The sequence below is a fragment of the Anopheles merus genome, unplaced genomic scaffold (assembly GCF_017562075.2).
Source record: "Anopheles merus strain MAF unplaced genomic scaffold, AmerM5.1 LNR4000110, whole genome shotgun sequence".
NCBI lineage: Eukaryota > Metazoa > Arthropoda > Insecta > Diptera > Culicidae > Anopheles > Anopheles merus.
In genome coordinates this window covers 46,431-68,079 of record NW_024427690.1, presented here as the reverse complement: position 1 = coordinate 68,079, position 21,649 = coordinate 46,431, and the positions used below count along the sequence as shown (strand labels likewise).

Genomic DNA, 21,649 nt, shown 5'->3' with positions numbered 1-21,649 from the left:
GGAATAGGGTATCTATCACTTATGGTTTTTGAGTTTAATTTTCTGTAATCTATGACAAGTCTATATTTTTTTTTCGTTTGAAGCATCAAGTTTTTTAGGGACAATCCATACAGGTGAATTGTATGGAGATCGAGATGGTCGTATAATTCCATCGTTTAAAAGTTTGTTTATCTGGGAATGCACTTCCGATTTTAGTGCTTGTGGATATGGGTGTTGAGCCGGTCTCATGGTAAAGTCGTCAACTCGTACGACTTAACAACATGCCCGTCATGGGTTCAAGCCCCAAATAGACCGTGCCGCCATACGTAGGACTGACTATCCTGCTATGGGGGGAAATCAATAAGTCACTGAAAGCCAACCCCACAAGTGTGTTGGCAGGCCTTGACCGGCATCGGTTGTTGAGCCAAAGAAGAAGAAGAAGAAGGTTATGGGTATGTTTTACTGTAAACTGGTGATTGATCGGTAGTTCTTATTTCAGCTTTAACCTTTGTTGTAAAAGGTAGTTTTTTATCGGGAGGCTGAAATATATCTTGAAAATCGTGGAGCATATTTCTTAAATCATTTTTTTCTTGAGTTTGTAAATGTTCATCGCGAATATTTATTTGATTAACTTCTTGAAGCTTGTATAGCAATAATGGAATAGTATATTTTCCATTTACTATAAATGTGTCTTGTACTGTATTTATCCATGAACCATTTTCCTTTAAAGAATCCCAACCTAAAATAGCATCAAACGATTTCAGTTGTTCAAGATGAAAAAATTTTATCATCTTGCCCGAGTATGGTTTAAGTAATCTAGCTTGTGAATATTTGGTTATTTTGATGTCTCCTGCTATAGTTGAGATAAAAAATGGTTTTTCGAAGTCGTGAGAAATTTTTGCATATTTTGGATGAACAGTGAACCCTCTCTTATTTGAGAAGCGATGGGACTGTCGAATAAGAGGGGTTTTCAAATTACAGAGGTTAAAAGTGAATGAAAGGTCCATACAAACAAGAAAGAGACAGAGCATTTAGTATGCAGCCTTAACTGTTGCTATAGGAAAATGCGAACAGAATCGCCAATTTGAGCATACATCATTCAATAACCATGGCAACACCATACACAAATAAGAGGGACACAGATTTCAGAGGTTTTCCAAATTAGAGGAACAAAAATGTACTGGAAATCAAGGGACTGTGCAAAATGTTCCAATAAGAGAGGTTTCTCAAATTGGAGAGGTGTCAAATAAGAGAGGGTTCACTGTATATAGTTTTTGTTAGATCCTGTGTCTACTAAGATTCGTAATGGTTCTTTTGCATTACCATAGTAAAGGAAATATGGTAATGTGGAACTCATTCTAAAAAATTCAATTCGGCTTCTTCTCCATTTCCGGATGTTTCTGATCCATCTTGTCTGTTAATGCATGCCAAGTATCGATCATGGGCGGAGAGCACATCATCGTCACATTCTTCTAATGTTTTTGCCATTTCCTCTTCATATTCTACTTGCTCGTTTCCTGTGTTTGTTTCTATATTCAATGCTCTTGTTCTTTTTAATGGTGGTTTATATGTTCCTGAAAAATTAGGACGATTACCGTAATTTACCTGTTTAGAGCGGATGGAACTATCAACTTCCATGGGTTCTGGTTGTGGCGGGTTTTGTGCGACTGGTGGTTTAAACGGATTTCTCTGTGGAATTACAGGTGGTCTAATGCGTAAATGTGGGTTGTAAAAAGTTTGATTTGGTCTATTTTGCGGAGTTAGATAGGTAGGAGGTCTGTAGTAAATTGGTGAATTAGGGTGGTTTGGAGTGGTTGGTGGTCTATACATATTTGGTTTTGTTGGTATTCTTGGTACTATTGGGATAAGATTCCTGGGTGCGGAAGGTGGTATGTATGATTTTGGTGTAGTAAGCATTTTCCGACACTCGATGTTTTGGAATGTAATACAATAACTGTAAGCAGCGGCCAATGATGTGGGTTCATAATTTCTTATGAATTTGTACACATCTCCATCAAGTCATCTAATGAAGGAATCAATGGCTTTCCTATTGTAAGTTTCAATCAGAGCTTTAGATGCTTCTGGATGAGAGAATCGATCATCAGTATGAATTTGGTTTGCTATTAATGACAATAGTCTATTGACTTCGTCATAATACACTTTTAACGACCGACCCTTATGTTGTACGTACATTATCTGGAAGTCAAGTGTTTCAAGATCGCGTTTCTCTCCGTAATATTTTATTAAGGTTTTCTTGATTAAATTCCAATTTCTTCCAACATTTGAGGCCACTAAGGAATCGTTAGCCTCGCCTCTAATTTTTCTTCGAATGAATTTACAAACCATGTGGAATCTGTTTTGTTGTTCCACGGTATTGGTACTGTTGGTTTGGTATAGTTTTACTATACCATCAACATCATCAATCCAGCTATTTAACTCACTTGGTTCACCATAGAAAACAGGCAAATCTTTTACAAGATCAGGTATTTTATCGAATGATTCAGGACTTACGGCTGTTCCGTCAATTTTCGTAAAATGTAATGGGGGATCCGAGTAATCTATTACTCCAGGTATCGATTGTTGTTGTGCTTCTAAAGCAGCTAGTCTGCTTAGAATTCTATCCACTACTTTTGTTGAGTAATTTTGAATGAAGAATTATATAATGATTCTATTTATTCGTCCAGGATTATTATAAATTGATTTAAATTATTTATTAATTTTATGTTTTTTTTTATAGAAATTTTTGAAAATCAATTTGGAAACTCTTATTATTTTCACTTTATATTTTCGATTCACTTTGCTTTTGATTTTTTTTATACTCACGCTCATTTCACTTTTACTTACATAAGTTTCATTTTAGGGGATACCTCAAAATGATTATGAAAATTCCGCCTCTTGCCTCTTACAGTGATGGTCTGGAATTCTCTGCGAAGAAAATCAGTATCTGTCCTCTTACGGCGATGTTTCTGAAATTCTTATGACGACTGCTGCTCCTGTCCTCTTACGGTGGAAATCATTCAGTCGTGGCGTTGACCCGATAATGTTGCGGTAATTCTCGATTCGTAGATAATGGTTCCTTTTTTCAACAAGATGAGCTTTTAATCACTTGTTGATACTACGGTATCACACGAACTGCTGCCACTGAAAAATGTCACTTTTTGGCGGGGCGATAGGTAACACTCGTTTTTAACAAACTGTCCTGTTGCAACATTACTCTTACGTAGTCACTTCACAAAACAATTTTATAAAAACTTCACAATATCGGGTCCCTATTCGGGCGCCAGTTAAGAACACATGCGTTGTAATTGTAATAAAAAATAATTTTATTTATCCAATTTGTTGCGCACATATTCTGAGTTCAAGATGTTGATTAGAACTGCCTAACCTTTCCTGATTTCATGTTATATATGTTCGGTTCCCTACTTTTCATTGTTTATGCTATGGTTATTATGTTTATGCTACGGTTATTTATTAGATATTTGATTTGGCCAGATGTTGATACGATGTTGGTGCTGGTTCTGGTTCCGATGATTACTTTGTTGATCATAGCATATTTCGCTATGAATGGTGTTGCATTGTTTCGGTGCTGGTGTTTTGCTTTCGGTGCTGTGATGTCGTGTTAACTAGAACATTTCACACTATCGTAGATAACTTAACTACTGTTAATTTATCGTATGAGACGCATTTTAGTGAAATACCACCACTATTGGTACTAGCACCACTATAGGTACGTTTACCCTACTTCACTTCGTTTTGGTAAAATATAATTTCCATTTACATTGTCTTCTATTGGATGTGAAATCAATCCGTTATCAGATGAGAAGTATATCATCCAATTAACATAATCAACAATACATCTGTGCTTTATAAAGTCTTTTCCTAACAGTCCGTCAGAAAAAATGGATTCTACGTCTTCTATTTTATGAAATTCGTGTATTATGGAATAATCGCCAAAGTCAATTGTTGTCATAGCAGTTCCTAAAGTCTCTGATTCATGGTCACTAGAGCTTATCAAAGTTATTTTTTTAGATGTATTGATCTTGCAACCTGGTTTTAATTTACTAGCTTTAAGTGCGGATACGGTTGCTCCTGTATCTATGATGAGTGTGCTATAGATTTCCTTTGCAATTTATATTTTAACTTTAACAAAATTATCTGCATTAGTATTTATGGTTAGTATAGGGTATTTTCTGATGCCTGAGAGTGGGCTAAAAAATTATTCTGTTCTTCTGCTGTTACTGTGTTATGAATAGGCGCTCGAGTAATTGCCTCTGACTTGAATGTACGTAGTGATTTCTATTGGCATTTTTTTGTCGATTTGGCTGCTGATTTCTGTTGTTGTTAGTATTGTTATTGTTGTTATATCTGAAGTTATTATTATTTCGGTTGTTGTTCTATCCATAACTTACGGGTGGGAACCTGGGTGGGTTTTGTGTTCGAAACCTATTATTATCTGGGAATTTGTTGAAATTGTTCCTTCCCTGGTAGTTGTTTCCATACCCTCTATTGTTCCTGGTAGCGTTTGAATATAGGATCTTTGTCTGATCATTCCTTCCCTTTTTCGTTTTGTCTTCTAGCTCCAACTTTACTGCTTGCTCTATTGCTTCATGCAAGGATTCAAATTTACTCGATCTCATTATAATTTTGGTCTCACCATCTTTAAGTCCATAACTCAATGCACTGATTCCTGATTTAGTTGCCTTTTTTCTGGCTACTTCTGGCGCTATCTCTTCCGCAATATATGCTTCTTATTGTTGTTGTGTTAATTTTTCAATAACGCTGCCAAAAGCTTCTATCGTTCCAGTCTGTTTAGTATTGTCCATTTTTGACACTAGGATCTCTGGTGTTACCTTTATGCTGCACCTGTCTTGTAATTTGCTAACTATATCTTCAATTGAGGTTGGGGTTTCCCCTACGACAATTCGCGCTTTTCCTGTAAGACGTCCTAGTACCAGTTCTATTACTGTTTCTTTATTTTCTGGCTTTACTATTTTCTTTAATACATTTAAGTTTGACACCACACCTTTCAAATCCTTCTCAGTACCATCATACTTTGATATGAGAGAAGTGGTGATTTTAATTAATTCCATAGTGTCTGCCATTTTGTCAGGTTTCGTTTCTATTGTTATGTCAAATTGGTTATCTGATAATGTAGTTTTTAATGAATCTGGATGCTTTTCGAAATGTATTTTTATGCACTTATTTATTTCGTAGTATACGTATCTACTTTTTTTAACTAGCTTTGTTAATATTTCATCTTTAATAGACGATTCGTGCTTTCGTAGGAGTTATTGTATTTTGTTATATATTTCCTTAGTATTATCCCTTAATTTTGTTAACGCTCAAAGCCTATAACATTTGTTCAGCTGTCTCACCTGTTCATAAATTCTATCTAATATTTCTATTTTTTCGAATAGTTTCTGCATATTTATGCAGCCTCACAAGTAAAATTGCATATTTACAGTACCTTGTTTAAATACATAGCATGTATTTGTTGTTGTTGCTGATAGTGCTACGCTCGTTACCGGTGCTTGGTGTTTAATCGGTGCTTGATGTGAAGTTCTACGGTGTCATCATTCGTCGCTCGATGTCTTTTCGGGGTTGGGACACTTGTCCATTTTCGCTTGCCAATCCAGATTGGGCAGTGAGCTGGTCTTGTCTTTTCGTCTTCCACGTTGGGAACGGCTGTTCCTTTCAATCTCGCTGGCCAAAACTTGTTTTGCACTGCTTTTTAATATTCCATATCACTTGCTCCACGAATCGTATAGATTACCAAAATGAGTTATATTATATAGGCAGTTGTATGTTATTGATTGCATCACGTTTTGCTAGAGTTTTCAATATTTTGAAAACGGTTTTAATTACTTTTTGCATGAGTATGATAGCAAGAAGTATCAGCACAATGTTCAGTTTTAACTCGTGGGTTTCATGTTGCTCTGAGTGAACATTTTGTGTTTGAATAATGGCAAGATCATTATCACCATTAACATTAGATTTGGGGTTTGATGCGTCGTTACCCATTTTATAAATATGTACTGTATTGGTAAATCTATCGCATTGGAGTTCATATGTTTTTACACATTGGGATAGGTTCTCACAACAGTGTGTACGGGGAATGTTTGTTCATCAATTCTTTTTGCACTACACTGCAATACATGTTTTTATTTTTCTTTCTGTACTGCACTTGTTTCTGGCAGTTCATACACCGTTATTGTTTACATTTACATTTACACTTGTGCTATCTTCACTGATTAAATTTCCGTAAAAAAATGCACATTTCAAACTTTTGTTCATGCGTCTACGTGACACTGCTCACATGACATTCGGCGAGTTAACTTGCGATTTACGTTACCGTTATACGTATCACATTTTTCTTGTTTTTACTTTAACTTCTGCCCGTCGATTGCAGATTATGGTCACGGTCGCCATGTAATGGGTTAAGCGATAGCTACGGTCGCCATACGATGAGCGTACAACTGTACCTCAAGTACCGTCGCGGTACGTCAGTTTTTACTGACATGAGCCGAGGTGGAATAGCACTTTGTTCGAAGCGGACTTTTCAACACTTGATCGTCCAGGCGATCATATAAACCTTTAGGAGGTTTCCCTTACTGGAAACGTTGGAGTTTAGAAGCCTTACCTTGGGTAGGGGGACATAACTAAACTCTTGAAATAAGTTGGAAGGCGATGTATTAGGAAGCGTAACGTCCTATCTTGGCAGTCCGAACGAATCTGACTTGCCACGGTCGGAATTGGTTTTATTTATACTCAATATGTTTCGTACATTTGGTTTTGGAATGTGTTTTTGTCCTAATTAAAGGTTATTGATATGAGGTGCAATTCATACATTGTATTGGATTGAGGTGTCTGTCAATTTGTGCCTATGGTGCGCTTTCAGTGTTTTTACAAAGGTTCTGGAAAGTTTCAACTGTCCTAGCCAAGGAACGAGTGCGTTGGTCGATCTTTGCCTAAGCAGCGCTTTTAGCGTTAAGTTGCTATGCGTTCTCAGTTTGTCTATTTTGTTACAGTAACGCTTGAATTGCTTTGGTTGCGCGTTTCGGTTGTTTTCGATAAAAGTCTTTCAATTGTTTTTTCTATGAACGGTATGGTCTGGGTGTGTTGCTAAGGTTTGCTTGCTGATTTGATTTGCTGATGTGTTATAATGAATGTGTTGCAATGGTGTGATTTGGCTTTTCGAAGTGTGTTACAATGTGTCTATAGCTGATAGTGCGTATTATAAAAAGTTCTGTATAGTAGATATGCTACACTGCCATGAGAACCTTTTCAATTTTGTGAACAACGGTTAAAAACTGATCCGATCAAACAAAAGCGACACAAAAAGCTCAACAATGATTTTTTAGCAGAATCTAAATATTTGCTGCTGTTACATACATAGTTGAGGAACATTATCCTAGTCTGATATATTTTTCCTCCCACCACCCACTTCATCATCGATGTTCTCTTAGACCGCGAGTTATGGGATACTGTGTACGGTTTTTAGACAACATAAGGAGAGGCTCCAAAACGAAGAAAAGAGGACTTGTGATTGAACGTCTCACTAGCGAGGAAATACAAAGGTCAGAAAAGATACTGTGTAAAATGGCACAAATGGATGGATTTGCCCAAGAGATGAAGGAGTTGAAGACCGGAAGGGGAGTGGACCGTTCCTCGGCAGTACGAGTATGTGATCCATGGATTGATGAGGAAGGTCTGATGCGCGTGAATGGCAGACTACGGCATGCGGTAACAAGCCATTCGATGAAGTACCCGATAATCATTCCGAAAGGACATCTTCTTCTTCTTCTTCTATTTGGAGTAACATCCTACGCGGACATACCGGCCTATACAGGCTTTCGAGACTTAATTCATTACCACGTAGCCGGATAGTCAATCCTTGCTACGGGAGAATGGTCCATTCTGGGCTTGAACTCATGACGGGCATGATATTGAGTCGTTCGAGTTGACGACTGTACCACGAGACCGCCCTCAAAGAACATATGTTGGTGAAATTGCTGCCATATTATTGCCATATAAAATATCATCATGGCTGCCCACAAATGATGCTATCTATATTGCGTCAGGAATTTTGGATCATCGGTGCAAGGTCAGTGGTAAAGACGATTTATTATCGGTGTATTATATGTGTTTGGTGCAACCCGAAATCTACTGAACAACTGATGGGAGATTTGCCGAAATGTAGTTGTAGAAATGTGTAGAGTTTCCCAAGCAAAGCCGTTTGCAGTATCTGGTGTCGACTATTTCGGTCCAGTTTTCTTGAAGGGGAGCCATTGGCGAATAGCTCCAGTAAAAACGCCTTTACTGGAGCTATTTACCGTGCAGTGTTTATGTGTTTTGCGCAGCGCACCTGGAATTGGTGTCCGACCTAAGCACATCAGCGTTTCTGGCAGCATTACGGAGATTTTTCGCTAGAAGAGGAACGGTAACGGAAATTCATTCTGATAATGTTGGTACCATTGGTTGAAGTTGGTACCTTCAAGGGAACAGCGGATGAGTTAAACAAGTTGAATGAGCGATTCAACTCTACTGATCAGCAGCAAAGTATTTGTGTCCGGACAGCTGAACAGCAGATTAGATAGAAGTTTATCCCGCCTCGCGTACCACACTTTGAAGGCTTGTAGGAAGCAGCAGTGAAGTCAATGAAGCGTCATTTACTGCGTGTGTTGAGCACATCATTGGTGTCACACAAAGACATGGTAACACTTTTGGCCGAGAATGAGTCATGTTTGAATTCCCGTCTGATTTCACCATTGTCGGACGATTCAAATGATTATGAAGTACTAACGCCAGGTCTTTTTCTCACAGGTTCAAATATGCAACATTTAGCGGAAGTAGACGTACAAAATATCCCCGAGAACCACTTGAACCATTGGAGACACGTTCAACATCGACTACAGCACTTTTGGAAGCGCTGGCATGTGGAATATCTTCAACAATTGCGGACTAGACCCAAATAGAGAGGCCCAGTACGATTGATCTGCCCTGGAATTCTGGTTATCGTATGAGAAGATAATTTGCCACCGCTAAAATGGCCATTAGTGAGAATAATCGATGTACACCCAGGACCAGACGACACAGTAAGAGTAGTCACTTTACATACACCACAAGCAAAAGAACTAAAGAGGCCAGTTAGTAGAGTTTGCGTACTACCGATGGAAGGCAATGGACATAATACGATGAAAGGAAACACATGAATCGAGGCATTTTTTGCATAAAATGTACGAAAGTGAGGAGCATAATCAAATATTAACTAATATATTTATTGTATTATAAGAAGTATTATGAATTATGAAGCATGCTGTATGAACTCGAATGTAGCTCATAAATAGCACAGTATTGATCATAGAAGGGAAGTACCTAAGGGATTGAATTATGTTGACGTGAATTGTAAAATTTTCAATTTTGTTGGTCGGGAAATGTTAGCGTCTAGATGTATGCAGTAAGGTTAATAGCATTCAAGAAGCCATAATCTAAGGAACGATTAGAGTAAGTGTTAGTGATAACGCGTGAGAGACAGCATCCTAGCTCACAAGGCTTTCCGTTGAACATTGCTAGGGTTGCCTGTAGTATGTAGTGTGTAGTATTTTAAAAATTCATTTAAATTTAAGCTTATTAATAATTTTATGTTTTTTGTTTCAGAATGATTGCTAACGGCCTTTTTGTGTCTATTCCAAATAAAATATATTATTTCAAGTTTTTAAGCTAAAAATTATACAGTGCCTACCACAACTATATGGACAGTCACTTTTCGCGAATTGCAGAACATCTATAAGAGTTAGATAAAACCAGCGAATGTTTCAGGTGTGTAGAATACTATTTTACATCTTTGTTTATTTTTTTTCAAATTTGTTAACAAGTTTTTACACGACTTATGATGAAAAAACAAATTTATGGTCGTACAAAAACTATAAAGACACTTCGAAAAAGAGGTTGTGTATATGTGCTAAAAAATATGTGCTAACATATTCATTTATGAATCGTTCAAAAATATAAAAAAACATACGTAAGAAAGGTTTTAAGAAATATATTTTTAAACGATTGTTAAAAATTAAAAATTAAAAATTGTTTAAAACTTACTTTCAAGCATTTAAAATTTTTTAAGAGTAAATAGTAAATATAAAAAAAGTTTGTTTTTCAACATCAAAAAATTTCACAAAAAAATTTTTTTTCGCCTTTAATTATGGTGTTGTAACTGCAAAACAAAGTATGCTAAAAGATTTTCAAAAAATATTTTGAAATTGCCACGAGAATCTTACCAATTTTGTGAACAACGGTTCAAAACAGATTCGATCAAAAAACAAAAAAAAAATCGGCACAAAAAGCTTAACAACGATTTTGTATCAGAATCCAAATATTTGCTGTTGCCACATACAAAATTAAGGAAAGTATTGCTACTCTGATATTTTTTTTCTCCCATCACCCACTTCACCAACGATATTCTCATAGACCACTACAAGCATTGACTGGGACTTGTGATAATTTTTATAACTTATTAACCCTTAACATAAGATATAAAACCATTTTTTTAAATCGTTCAAAAATATGTTTCATTTGAAATCTTTCAAGAATATGTATTTTTATTTTTAAACGGTTTGTAAATGGGGTAGTTACCAAATAAAATCAGTTTTTCGTAGCGTTTTTATAGTTATGGTATGACCATTAATTTGTTTTTTGTTTTTGTCATAAGTCGTGTAACAACGTGTTAAAAAAAAGTAGAAAAAATACATACGAAGATGTGAAATAGTATTCTGCACAACTCATACATTCACTGTTTGTATCTATCTATTATGGATTTTCCGCAAATAGCGAAAAACGACTGTCCATATTGTTGTGGTTGGCGCTGTATTTGTTAAAATTAAGGTCGAAAAGACTGCTTACCCACACAACCTGCTTTCATGCGCTTTAAAGTTATCACGATTGCGAGGCTTCATGCGAGCTCGCAAACTGCTCTAACTACTTTTTCGGGTTTTCAACGCTAATGTAAAGCACCAAAAGTTGTAAAAAAAAACACGTAAACCACCATCACGCAACCAAGCTGCAATCTAATGATGAACTTTCATTAAATGTGCTTTAGAGTATCTTTGAGCTTTATTATATTGCGAACAAAATGAACAAAACTTGAAACTTATTTTTAAACATATGCTGGTTCCTATCCTTTACTTTTACAACACAATAAGCCAGCGAATCGTTTAACCTTTCCAGCTGGACTATAATTTTTGTGTGACAACTTTTACAACCGTAAAGCATCTTGTTTTGGTTCTTGTTATCATATAGACACTGAATCTATAGTAAAAATTTGTTTCACTGCTGTATGTCATACGTTTCTAATGTTTTAGTTCTGAATTGACGTGTTTTGTAATTTTTTTACACAAACGTTTTCCTTAATTGTATGACCATGTACCGAGGTATGTAGTTCTTTCAAATTTTTTTATGAGTGAGCATTGTGAGTTATGCATTAAGTAAGTAAGTAAGAGCATTATGAAAGCAAAACTGAGTCTTTTTTTTATTGCTAGTTCTCGTCATTTTTGCTAATCGTCTCTCGATTTTGTAATTGCATTCCTAACATGCACTCATCAGTTGCAGCAAAGGCGAACCCGTGGCAAATGTATGACGAACAAGAAGGGGTTGTAATAGAAGCTTCCGATACCAACTGTAAATTATTTAAATTAAACAACAATTTAGAGAAAAAAAATTCTATGGTTAAAAATACTTTTGAACATTTTCTACACATTCTTCAAATATAAGTTGCATATAAATTCAAACATTAATGCCCAGAAATTATTTTTTGGGGATGTGCAAACTCCAATATCAAATATTTGAGCAGCACAGGAATGTGATACTCAAAGTGAGGTATCGTTATGATGGAAACAAATGATGGACAGCTTCAAATTGCGTATACATGGCATGTTTTTATTTCATGTCTTCATGGCCAGTCCCTGGCCATGCTGCTATTTCATTTTAGATGTTTCCCATGATGTACTAGAATAAATCTCTATCTATATAAATTTCAACATCTCATGTCATGGTGTTTGTTGCCAGCAACCTCCATCATTTTCAACGAAATTTTGCCAATAACTTATTTTGGCATGAGAATGGGTTTGAAGACTTACAGAATGCGCAGATATTACACTGACCTTTATTTTATTGCAATATTCTAACTCTCATACAAGATTGTTCTTTTTGTTCCCATAACTTTGACATACGGTGTGAAGTGCAGTTTACACGTTAAAACCCGCTAGCAAACTCGAGCAGTTTGCAAGCTCGCACAAGGTTTCGCTATCGTGATAACTTTTTAGCACATTTTATAAAGAAACAGATATCTCCCGATACACGCGATTTTGGTACACGGTATTTTTTAAATTAAACAAATTGTACTCATAAGACACATCGAAAGTCAAATGCAAAATAACTTTCCCTTGGTTGAATTTTAAAAACCATTTTAAAAGGTACAGGTAGTCCTCGATACACGCCATACTCGCTATACGCGGTTTTGTTAATTTGACAATTTTTATACTAATATGATGCATCAAATGTCTGACTAAAAATAAATTCCCTTTTAGGCGATTTTGAAAAACCATTTTAAGTGAAACAAAATTGTATGTTTTGTTGAAATCAGATCAAATTACTATTTCAATTTCTAAAACCCACCCTTTCAAGCAGAGTGGTACCAAAATTAGCTATAATTTAAGCTTAAACATAAAAATTCGAGATACGCTATTGCCTCCTGTCCGCATAAATAGCGTACATCGGGGAATACCTGTATAAAATTGGAATTCTCAGTTGAAATCAGATCAAATAACAAATTAAGTGGCTTAAACCTACTACTTCAAGCAACATGATTTGCAAATTAGCTATAATTGAAATGAAAATCTCAAAACTCGTCTTACGCGAATATTCGAGATACGCGATGGCCTCCAGTCCGCATTAATATCATATATCGGGAAGTACCTGTATCTGGTATATGGTACATGGGTGCGATAAACTCTGTGTTAAAACAAAAACTCAGTGGTATACAAACGGATGATTGTCATAGCAGATTTGAATTTCATAAGGTAATTACGACCGATAAAAAGAATCGAAGCTTTGTGTTAAAGTCATTGTTATCATTTTAATCATTGTTTTTTACTCCTAACATTGCATATTCTACAATTTTTAATTAAAACGAGACATCAATTTTATCCCGTGGGAAACCAGATAATTCAACTTGTTATAAACATGTCGGACCCCTGATACCATAGTAGTTGAATATTTTCTCGGTTCCACCAGAGCAAACCGCTCAGAATGTTTTACACTTCAAACCGACGCCAGTGTTATATTTTCGATGATTTCTATGAATCTCGTCCAAGTGCATTAAAAAACATTCTAATATATTGTGGAAGTGGTTATTGACTAGGAAACATCAGAAATTTATCATATTTTGCTCTGAATTATATTAAAATTTGTCTTTTATTTTGTACCGTACGAAGGATACCAACATCTACAGGGTGGCATCGTAAAAGTGATACACCTATTCGAGTACCCCAGTATTGTGTTTTCTGACACTGTGTGTCAAAGTCATGGGCATATTTTGACAGCTTTATTTGTTTACTATTTCTCGTGAAAAACGTATACTTAGTTTTCATTTCAGTTTTCTCATATATTATAATGGATTCAAGTCGCGAACAAATAAAAATCTTGCATTTTCATGCATTGATAAACATGCAGATCAGGCAGAAACTATCTCAATTTAAGTCGATTATTCGTCTACCGGACCATCAAGCGATACGAGGAGACAGGCACAGTTGTTCCAAAGAAGAAACCGGGCAAAAAACGAAGCGTCGAGTCGGGAAGAAAAATGGCGAGTTAAATGAACATGAGTCACTTTTCCATGCAAAGCATTCTGAAAAAGGACCTTGGTTACAGAGCGTTTAAAAAGCAAAAAATTCACGGCTTAACCAGCAAAAATATTACCAAAAGGGTGACCAGGTCTCGCTTGTTGCTGAAGACGCACGCAGGCCACAACATCATCTTTGCAAACGAAAAACTGTTCACTCTGGAGGAAGCCTTGAATAAGCAGAATGATAGTATTCATGGAGCATGTATTCGGGACATAACAGCCGATAAAAGAACAGTCGAACGATATAAAAATGCGTCTGTTGTGATGGTTTGGGGAGCTATCTCGGCCAAAGGGAAGTTTCCGTTATTATTTATCGACAAAGGCGTGAAGATCAACAAGGAGTACATTGTAGAATACGTTCTTGAAGGACACTTGAAACCATACGCTTAGAAGCTTTTTGGCAACGACAGCTTTTGCTTCCAACAAGATTCAGCTCCAGCCAAAGGCTCAATAAGGCTTCGATCGTTCAGAAGTTGGGCAAGGACCATTTGCCATGTTTTATCATCGCAATGGCGCATGCATCGGAATGGCCTACGTCGTCTCCAGATTTAAACCCGTTGGACTTCGGCATATGGGGATACATGCTTAGAAAGTTAGGCGACATCAAACATTTGCATTTGGACCGATTCAAGAAACGGTTGTTAAAGATATGGGAGGAAATGCCGGATGAAGTTGTGCGTGCGGCCTGCATGCCTTTCCAAAAGCGCCTTAGGGCGGTTATCAAGTGTAAAGGTGAAAGATTTGAAATAAATTAAGTGAAATGCAAGTTTAGTACCAATAGAAGCTATTTAAATCGATTCCTAAGAGAAATCAAACCTGGTGTCAATTTTATTACAAAAACAAAGTGTATCACTTCTACGATGCCACCCTGTATAGTCATGTATCCAGACCATGAAACAAGTTCAAAACTAATGAAAACGTTTTTTTTTTTGTAATAATTTGACGATTATAAAAGGAATCTTGAGTTTGTTCGGATTTTGAATCAAATCATCTGTAGTTTTAATCATGCGCTTGAAATTGTCAAGAATGTAAGTCAAAATATTGATGAATATTCATGAGATTTTACAATGTTTCGATTAAATTAATTAGAAACCATCATTTTTTTGCGATCATTAAGTGAGTTATACAGAGATTTGACAGATACCAATTGAAAAAGTATGATGATAGGAAAACCTAAAAAGGCAATAAAATAACTAAGTTTTAATACAATATGCTTTAAAAATATTAATAATCAAAGTAATATTTATGTTTACAAAGCATTCTGTAGGATTCCACGCTGGTTTAGAAGGACCTCGCAATTCGAATTTTCTATGAATGCAAAAGTTTGGAAATTTGAAATATAAACCGGTAACAAGCATCAAGCAAGCATGAATATGTAAAAATTAATTCCAACTCCAAATTCTGTGCTGTTCACTGAATGCCATATATTTTCTTGGGATACAAACTTCATTTGGGATACTGGCTAAGCGTGCTCCGCGAGCGATGTTTCCGTTTTAATTTTTTACAATTGGTGATTGTTCCCCAGCTTTCGTTATCATACAAATGTTTCCCAGTTATTATCCAGGACAAACACCCTGGGATCTCATGAACACCCGCCCTCTACGTTACGCTAGCATTACACGTAACGCCTGTTTAGCGCAAACCCAAGCAGCATTTTTTTAACGCCTGGTTTTACCATCGTGGATAAGCAAATTGATAGATTATTAATCATGTCTTAATATTGATTATTTGTATGTGTTCTAAAATAACAATATAGAACACAAATAAAAAGAAGTTCAGGATTTTTATTTAAAATGAATACATTGATAATTTATGTGCATAAAAAAGTTATCACATAAATATTAACTTATTATTGTTCACATCAATTAGAGTTCTAACAACTTAAAGAAATGCTTTTAGAACAATTAAAAACATAGATATGGATTTTAGCATATGAAACTTATTTATTCATATGCCAATCTTTTGGTAAAACTAGAATATTGAACATTATAAAAGTATTTATCAACCTCGTTAAGAGCCCTTAAAAGCCCCTCGCACCCAAAACAATTATCTTTCAAAATGGCCATAAACGTAAACTTTATGAGCAGTTAATTTATTTCACAGGTTTAATTTATTTCCATATACTTTCAATATTTTATATTTTATACTTTGGCAATGTTACTCCAATTAAAGGCTTTGAGGGTTTTAATAACTTTAAACTGTAAGACTATTTTGCTTAAATCATAGTGTTTAATGCAAATAAAAAATCTGTGTTTTACTTCAAATTTTAAAATTATATCACATTTCAATTGATTTACCCTAGAGCAAAAAGCTTATATTTTCATCAAATTGTTTAAAAATTCATTTGAGAAATGTACAGTGGTCGATCGCGAAGCTGACGCAACCTCTATAAAATGATGCTTGGGAATTTTAAAAGGCAAGTAACGCTTCTCCTTTGTAACGTAAAGCGCTGAACCTCACTTTAACCAATTATTTAGATGGCGTTACTACTGGTTGCAGGGACTTTGATCACCACTAGATGGCGTTATTGAATGTGGAGTTGCATATACGTTAGGGGCATTTCAATTCATTGTATTTTATTGGTGTTCCTACATTGTAAATGAAAATATTGTTTAAAAAATTACTATAAAATGCTAGACATATTTACATGGTTATTGAGATGAAGGGTGAAGGGAAACATTATTGAGTTTGTTTATTTATATGAATGTTCCTAATTTTTGGTCCACCTTTTTTTAAGCCATTTCTCACGTTTCCCGATATATTGAAATCCAAACTTTTATGAAAACCTAGCCTTACCTCAACACACAACATTTTTCGACAACCAACACTTCCAACATTTTACCGTAGTTAACGATAAAACAGGTAAACGTGTCCTTTAGCGTTTCCAGAAAAAAAGGTCAACACACAGGTATCACTGCTTACATTTGCTATGGTAAAACCAACCCTCTTTACCAAGCTACCTGGAAATTTTTACACATCGCTCATGATATGCTGCATTTTGTAGAAATCGGAGTAAGGGGTAACAGAATTGAAAACAGTAAATGATGCTTTTTGTGCCCAAAGGAGGCACATTTTTTCATTTACATTTTGTACACACTTTCAATCACGGTTCTATATTAGAAAATGTTCTTACTTCTGGTTGTCCCATATCAGCATGAATCAAATAAAATGTCTTTGGCAAAGTTATTTGTCGCCCTGAAAAGGACGGTTTTGGGTTTGAGATGAAAGAAGCTTTGTCGCACAGTTTAAGCCTTCTTTTCGGTCTTCTTGGGCAGCAGCACGGCCTGAATGTTGGGCAGCACACCACCCTGAGCGATGGTCACTCCGGACAGCAGCTTGTTCAACTCCTCGTCGTTGCGGATGGCCAGCTGCAGATGACGCGGGATGATGCGCGTCTTCTTGTTGTCACGGGCAGCGTTTCCGGCCAACTCAAGCACTTCAGCGGCCAAGTATTCCATGACGGCTGCCAGATACACGGGCGCTCCGGCACCGACGCGCTCGGCATAGTTACCCTTGCGCAGGAGACGATGAATACGGCCAACGGGGAACTGAAGACCGGCACGATTGGAACGGGACTTTGCCTTTCCCTTTACCTTTCCTCCCTTTCCACGGCCAGACATGGTTAGATTTTATTGGGGAACGTTTGTAAGGGATCACGAACAACACGATGTTCTCTTTGATAAGGGTCTTTTTATAATGGAGCAATCTCGACCCGACCGATGCTTATATAGCAGCTTATTCGTGCTGCGCGATACTCGTTTGGAATTTTTCGAGCTGCACGATACGTATCCTCTCTCACGGCCCGTTATAAGCGATCGGAGAGCTCGGATTTTTTCTAGAACGCAATCACCCCTTGAATCGAACACATCGTGTCCCAGTGTTGAGTGAATTTTTCGGTCGAAATGGCACCCAAAACCAGTGGAAAAGCTGCGAAGAAGTCTGGCAAAGCCCAGAAAAATATTTCCAAGTCCGACAAGAAAAAGAAGCGCAAGACCCGCAAGGAAAGCTACGCTATTTACATCTACAAAGTGTTGAAGCAAGTCCACCCGGATACTGGCATCTCTTCGAAGGCCATGAGCATCATGAACAGTTTCGTTAACGATATCTTCGAACGCATTGCTGCCGAGGCATCCCGCTTGGCGCATTACAACAAGCGTTCGACGATCACGTCCCGCGAAATCCAAACCGCTGTTCGTCTGCTGCTGCCTGGTGAGCTTGCCAAGCACGCCGTCTCCGAAGGAACAAAGGCTGTCACAAAGTACACCAGCTCGAAGTAAGCCACTGAAATGATTGGCTTCTTTACATGAACGTCTCTTAAATCGGTCCTTTTCAGGACCACAAACCACATTCAAACAAAGAATTATCCTTCATTTCATCCGCAATGGTTGGAAGCGTTTTCCGAAGTGAAATTGTAAATGAAGTTTCGTGTATCGTGATTTATGCATAGAAATCGTTTCGTTCGTTGTATGAAAATCATTTTTTTATTTAAATTTTCCTCGCGCGTACGAGGATAATTTATCGACAAAGCAACCACTTGCAGCTTATGTGTCGTGAGTTAAATGTTGTAATAGATTTGTTCGATTTTAATGTTGCTTTATAAGTATTGAAGGATCGTTTTCGTATATGTTTGCATTTTCGTGCCCATGAGTAACAGTTTAGCTGTTTGTGTCGAACATTTGTTGTAAAATATATAGTCATACTATTCGTTCATGGTTTGTTGTAAGCTGCGATGTTGGTAATATAGTGATAGGTAATATAGATGGCAATGAAGTATTGGTAAACATCATCAAAATCCTCAGCAGCCTTATAAAAAGCGAAACTTTGTCAAGAAAAAGTTAAATTACCTCCCATAACGATGATTGTTTGAAACGAATATTCCCCGTTCTCATGATTATCTCGTAAAAACAAAACGACATACGCGTTAGTTTGCCTTCACATGTACCATTTCATAATAGCAATCGAAAGATAATTCTTGGTATGTTCAATAGTATTGGTGGTCCTGAAAAGGACCGTTTTGAGAAGGAAATGTCCCGTTGAGACAGGGACTGCTTCCGGATGCATGGACGATTTAGGCACGCTCTCCGCGGATGCGACGGGCCAGCTGGATGTCTTTGGGCATGATGGTGACGCGCTTGGCGTGGATGGCGCACAGATTCGTGTCTTCGAACAGACCAACCAGGTACGCCTCGCTGGCTTCCTGCAGCGCCATCACGGCTGAGCTCTGGAAGCGGAGATCAGTCTTGAAGTCCTGGGCGATCTCACGCACCAAGCGCTGGAAGGGCAGCTTGCGGATGAGCAGCTCGGTCGACTTCTGGTAGCGACGGATTTCTCGGAGGGCCACCGTTCCCGGACGGTAACGATGCGGCTTCTTCACTCCTCCGGTGGCCGGGGCACTTTTACGAGCAGCCTTGGTGGCCAGCTGCTTGCGAGGAGCCTTACCTCCAGTCGATTTACGAGCGGTTTGCTTGGTACGAGCCATTTCACTGCGGGAGCGTAGGTTTCGTTGAGCACGGAGCAAACTTGTTTCTTTAACAAAAGTTGAACGTTGAATGAGGAAACTGCTCGAACAACAGCTCTATTTATGCGCTTGTCAACCCCTATTTTCTCTCATCTTAAGAGCAAGAGGGAATGCGTGGATGAAAAAGTATAAATAGGGACGTTGAGCTCGAAAACGCTCATTCGTGATCGTCAATTTAAAGTGTGAACATCGTGCACGTACAATCCTGTGCTCATCATGACTGGAAGAGGAAAGGGAGGAAAAGGTCTGGGTAAAGGAGGAGCCAAGCGTCACCGAAAAGTGCTGCGGGATAACATCCAGGGCATTACCAAGCCCGCCATCCGCCGTTTGGCTCGGCGCGGAGGAGTGAAACGTATTTCCGGCCTCATCTACGAGGAAACCCGTGGCGTCCTGAAAGTGTTTCTGGAGAATGTGATCCGTGATGCGGTCACTTACACTGAACACGCCAAGCGCAAGACCGTCACTGCTATGGATGTGGTGTATGCTCTGAAGCGTCAGGGCCGTACTCTGTACGGTTTCGGAGGTTAAATTCAACGTGCTCTCACAAACCTCCAAATGGAGTCTCAAATCAAACGGTCCTTTTCAGGACCACAATACATTACTCAAGAGCTGTGTCTTTCGCAACATTCAACAATTATTATTTGAGAAAAAAGTTCTATGATATATTACTCGCATAACAAGCACTCACACTGCTGCATATTCAGTGCATTTACATTCAATGGTGTTTTGTAAATCTGTTTTTTTAACTTATACCTATGCGTTTGAAGCTTACATAAAAGCGACGATTGAAGCGTTTGTTTAAAGAAATAATTTTTATTTATTTTTTTATATATTGATTTATTTTATATTTTCTAATAAAAATATTTTCTTTTTCAGGGCAAATCTCGCATCCTCTTGAAGCAATAATCGCCGCGTGGAGCATACCGTTTTTTGCATCAGCTCAAATCTGACCAACACATGCGCATCGTTCATTGATACTTGGGATAATTCATCAAAAGAAGGAAAACGGGTGAAAAAAACAACACTGTTCACATGAGGTTTGTGAATTTATTATACAGCAACAGCTAACAGCGTCAATGCTGCCTTTGAATCCGTAAATCACTCAATGCTAATTTCAAAACTATCAAGCTACGGAGTAAATAGGGCGCTAGTTCATTTGCTCTCTTGTTATTTAAGTGATAAGCATATTACAGTGAATATTTCCTCCTCTCTATCTGCACCATTCACCAACCCGTCCGGGGTTCCACAATGCAGCATTCTCGGCCCTTTTCTTTTTAACATTTTCATAAATGATGTTATTCACGTTATGCCGGATTGCGAAAAATTGTTTTATGCAGGTGATATGAAAATGTTCCTACCGGTATCAGATCAAACCAATTCTTTAACTCTTCAAATCTGTTTAACTTGATTTAACGCGTTGTGTAATTCCAATTGTATGCGTCTCAACATATCAATATGTTCTGTTACATCCTACACTAGGAAAAGATTTCCCATTATTTGCGAATATAAAATTGATGATAGATCAAAGCCGCGTAAAAATGTGATTCATGATTTAGGCGCTCATGTAGATAGCAGATTAACGTTATAGAACCACTATAAAGCAATACTTTAAAAAGCTTTCCGTTTGTTAGGATTCATTTTGCGTGTTGAGAAAGACTTCAAAGATCCATTCAGTAAAAATGCTGTGTATTGTGCAATTGTCCGTCCTACCTTAGAATTTGCTAGTATTATTTGGACACCGACATAGCAACATTTAAAATATAGGCTAGAATCGGTTCAACGCAAGCTTACTCGTTCAAGGTTTTATCATCTCCCGACGTCTCGTAATTCTGTTTGTCCCTCTTACCGTACAAGGTGCCTGTTATTTGGACTAGAACCTCTGCAACATAGAAGCAAGAAGTGCTTATTTATACACAAACTTGTTAGCGGATCTTTCGAAGGCCCGTCATTTTTAATAAATAGAACTTTCAGGCCCCAATAAGAATGTTAAGGACCAGAACTTTATTCAACATATAATTAAGATCGACTAATGTTGGATATAACGATCTTTTATAACAATTTACGGTCTTTTTTAGATAGCTCAGTGAGACGCATCCACAGTTTATGTTATGTTGTTAATTTATTTGGTTGATTGACAGTTAAACTTATTATGCCTTTCAATGCGTTTTTGTTAGCACTGTTCTATAGCATTATTTATAGAAACGAGAATGTTATGTAAGCTTATGTGAGCTTGAAAACTTTCGGCATCGATAAAAAAA

General features: G+C 37.3%; 4 protein-coding genes across 4 annotated transcripts; 2 read left to right on the top strand and 2 right to left on the bottom strand.

Moving 5' to 3' along the window:
* Positions 1-16,926: 16,926 nt before the first annotated feature.
* LOC121601513 (histone H2A) lies at positions 16,927-17,553 on the bottom strand. The gene has a single exon (XM_041930338.1). It carries the CDS (start codon positions 17,491-17,493, stop codon positions 17,119-17,121), a length of 375 nt encoding a protein of 124 aa, XP_041786272.1. The 5' UTR covers positions 17,494-17,553; the 3' UTR covers positions 16,927-17,118.
* Positions 17,554-17,731: 178 nt separating this feature from the next.
* Positions 17,732-20,521, top strand: LOC121601511 (histone H2B-like). The gene is made up of 2 exons (XM_041930336.1): positions 17,732-18,146; positions 20,268-20,521. Exons 1-2 carry the CDS (start codon positions 17,776-17,778, stop codon positions 20,287-20,289), a joined length of 393 nt encoding a protein of 130 aa, XP_041786270.1. The 5' UTR covers positions 17,732-17,775; the 3' UTR covers positions 20,290-20,521.
* LOC121601510 (histone H3) lies at positions 18,904-19,405 on the bottom strand. The gene has a single exon (XM_041930334.1). It carries the CDS (start codon positions 19,350-19,352, stop codon positions 18,942-18,944), a length of 411 nt encoding a protein of 136 aa, XP_041786268.1. The 5' UTR covers positions 19,353-19,405; the 3' UTR covers positions 18,904-18,941.
* On the top strand, positions 19,567-19,975 carry LOC121601516 (histone H4). The gene has a single exon (XM_041930341.1). The coding sequence runs from the start codon at positions 19,608-19,610 to the stop codon at positions 19,917-19,919; it is 312 nt and encodes a 103-aa protein (XP_041786275.1). The 5' UTR covers positions 19,567-19,607; the 3' UTR covers positions 19,920-19,975.
* Positions 20,522-21,649: the final 1,128 nt, after the last annotated feature.